The following is a 1,999-nucleotide window of genomic DNA, read 5'->3' as shown; positions in this document are numbered from 1 at the left end:
AGGCGGAAGAAGCCGGACCATAGCCTAAACTTGTATTTGCGCACAATCAACTGGCCCTAACCGTGAGCGGTTTCCTTTTAATGCTAACATTAATTCGTTAACGTTTAATGTTAAGTGTGAATAGGCATACAGCCGGGGTATGCCAAGCTTTCCTAAGGTATTATATCCTGTTGGCTGTTACAAGGTTGTGCTTTGGTGTTAAGCTGCAGGTGTCCGTGGCTGCCGGCAGGTGTCAGGAGGGCGGTCCCCAATATCAACACCTTGCATCTGCTTCCCTTCTCCCACTTCCAAATTGTTTTCCCGGACTCTTCCGCTTCTCTTCTTAGACGCCTTCTGGTTTCATTGTTTATGCTTTGCAATAGCTTCTGCTAGCAATCATAGTTCAGCAGAGAGTAATTCATTCTTCTAGCAATCATAGTTCTGCGTTTGTTAAATTGAAGTCATTCTTTCGTAATGGGGAAAGGCGGTAATTTTCTCGAAAAGAAAAATCACGAAGACAGTGTATCCTCAAACGGCACCTCGAGTCCTCATCTCCTTTCGCCTTTTCAGATGGGTCCGCTATTCAATCTGTCTCACAGGTAATTTACTATGTCACAAATTTCTAGTCTAGTTTCAGAGCAAGTAATTTATATAATTTTTTTGCAAAGCTAGTGAGCTTTAGGTACTAACTCATGTTCACGTACCTGCAGGGTTGTGTTGGCTCCCATGACTCGATGTCGTGCGCTCGACAACATCCTGCAGCGCGAGTCCTCATCTCCTTTCGCCTTTTCAGATGGGTCCGCTATTCAATCTGTCTCACAGGTAATTTACTATGTCACAAATTTCTAGTCTAGTTTCAGAGCAAGTAATTTATATAATTTTATTGAAGCATGAAAGCTGAATTTTTTCGAGCCATATAAACTGGGAATTCTAAAACATAATGCGCTTTTATCAGATGTTGCTTATTTGAAGATAACATGATTAACAGAATGATTAAAAGCTTCATTATGTTACCTGTGAAAGTGATGGAACGCTTCACAATTGGAGGTGGAGAACAATCTTCCTTATAGAGCGATGGATCAAGAACGGACACTGGGCTTGGCTGCTCAGGAATCTCTGGAGGTACCAATGATTTTTCGCAGCGATCTAAATCTTTTCCTCTGAGATAATCACTTTCTGCGTCACAGTTATCATCTTGTCTGATTTTTGCAGAAGATAGTTTCTGCATGTGCATGTGTATACAAATCAAGGAAAAATTGTTAGAAAATTATTTCTGAATACTTAACAAGAATCTCTTTCTCGAAGGTTGAAAATGCTTAATTCATTGTATACTATAAGGGAAAAAAATTACCTCCAAATCTAAATTAGATATTATACTTCTGTTACTGTCTGAACGCTGGGAGGTCTCATCTACCAGCGGATTATCCAAGCTTGGATTCAGTTCACTTTCATCAGGTTCCAGTGCAGAAACTTCCTTCATCTTGGCTTTATTGCAAGGAGACCTGTGTTCTTTGTCCGATGCAATCTTTCTGCTAGCAACTTGTCTTGCAGGCTTTGGAGACTGGTGTCCCTGGAGAACTTCTGCCATTATCCCTTTCCTTCATTGAGCTTCCTGAATTCCTAGTCTTCTTTTCCATTTCAGGTTTTGTAACTCTTTGTTTGCTTGGGCTTGAAGAACTTGGACTTTTTACAGTGCTCAATGGAGAAGAAGACTGTGTTGTTCTAGCAGCAATTTGAGGAGACAATGAGGTCGGAGATCTCCTCAAGTTAGATTCCCTTTGTAAAGCCTCATTTGCCATGCGCTGTCGTCTTTGCCTTACAGTCGGAGCAATCTCATTGCCAAAATGATTTAAAGATTTGTTGTTACTAGGACTGGAAACTCTATTGCCGTTGCTTTTGTAGCCAATCTGCGATGAGCCATAGCGCACTTTCTCACGATCATTACCGAGAATCTCTGAAGTTCTTGTAGGCTTTAGATTGCTGAGAAGTTTTGCAGGCTTCATTACAACGATAGGAGCTT

At 41.1% G+C, this 1,999-nt stretch overlaps 1 protein-coding gene across 1 annotated transcript; it reads left to right on the top strand.

Moving 5' to 3' along the window:
* Positions 1-286: 286 nt before the first annotated feature.
* LOC149265233 (12-oxophytodienoate reductase 3-like) lies at positions 287-1,257 on the top strand. Its single transcript, XM_089392350.1, has 3 exons — positions 287-578; positions 690-801; positions 935-1,257. Exons 1-3 carry the CDS (start codon positions 454-456, stop codon positions 947-949), a joined length of 252 nt encoding a protein of 83 aa, XP_089248476.1. The 5' UTR covers positions 287-453; the 3' UTR covers positions 950-1,257.
* Positions 1,258-1,999: the final 742 nt, after the last annotated feature.

The sequence above is a fragment of the Pinus tabuliformis genome, chromosome 6 (genome assembly GCF_031772625.1).
Source record: "Pinus tabuliformis cultivar Carrire ecotype Pingquan chromosome 6, CPIR1, whole genome shotgun sequence".
NCBI classification, from domain to species: Eukaryota; Viridiplantae; Streptophyta; class Pinopsida; order Pinales; family Pinaceae; genus Pinus; species Pinus tabuliformis.
Note: the sequence above shows the minus strand (reverse complement) of the source record. Positions and strands in the feature narration are given on the sequence as shown.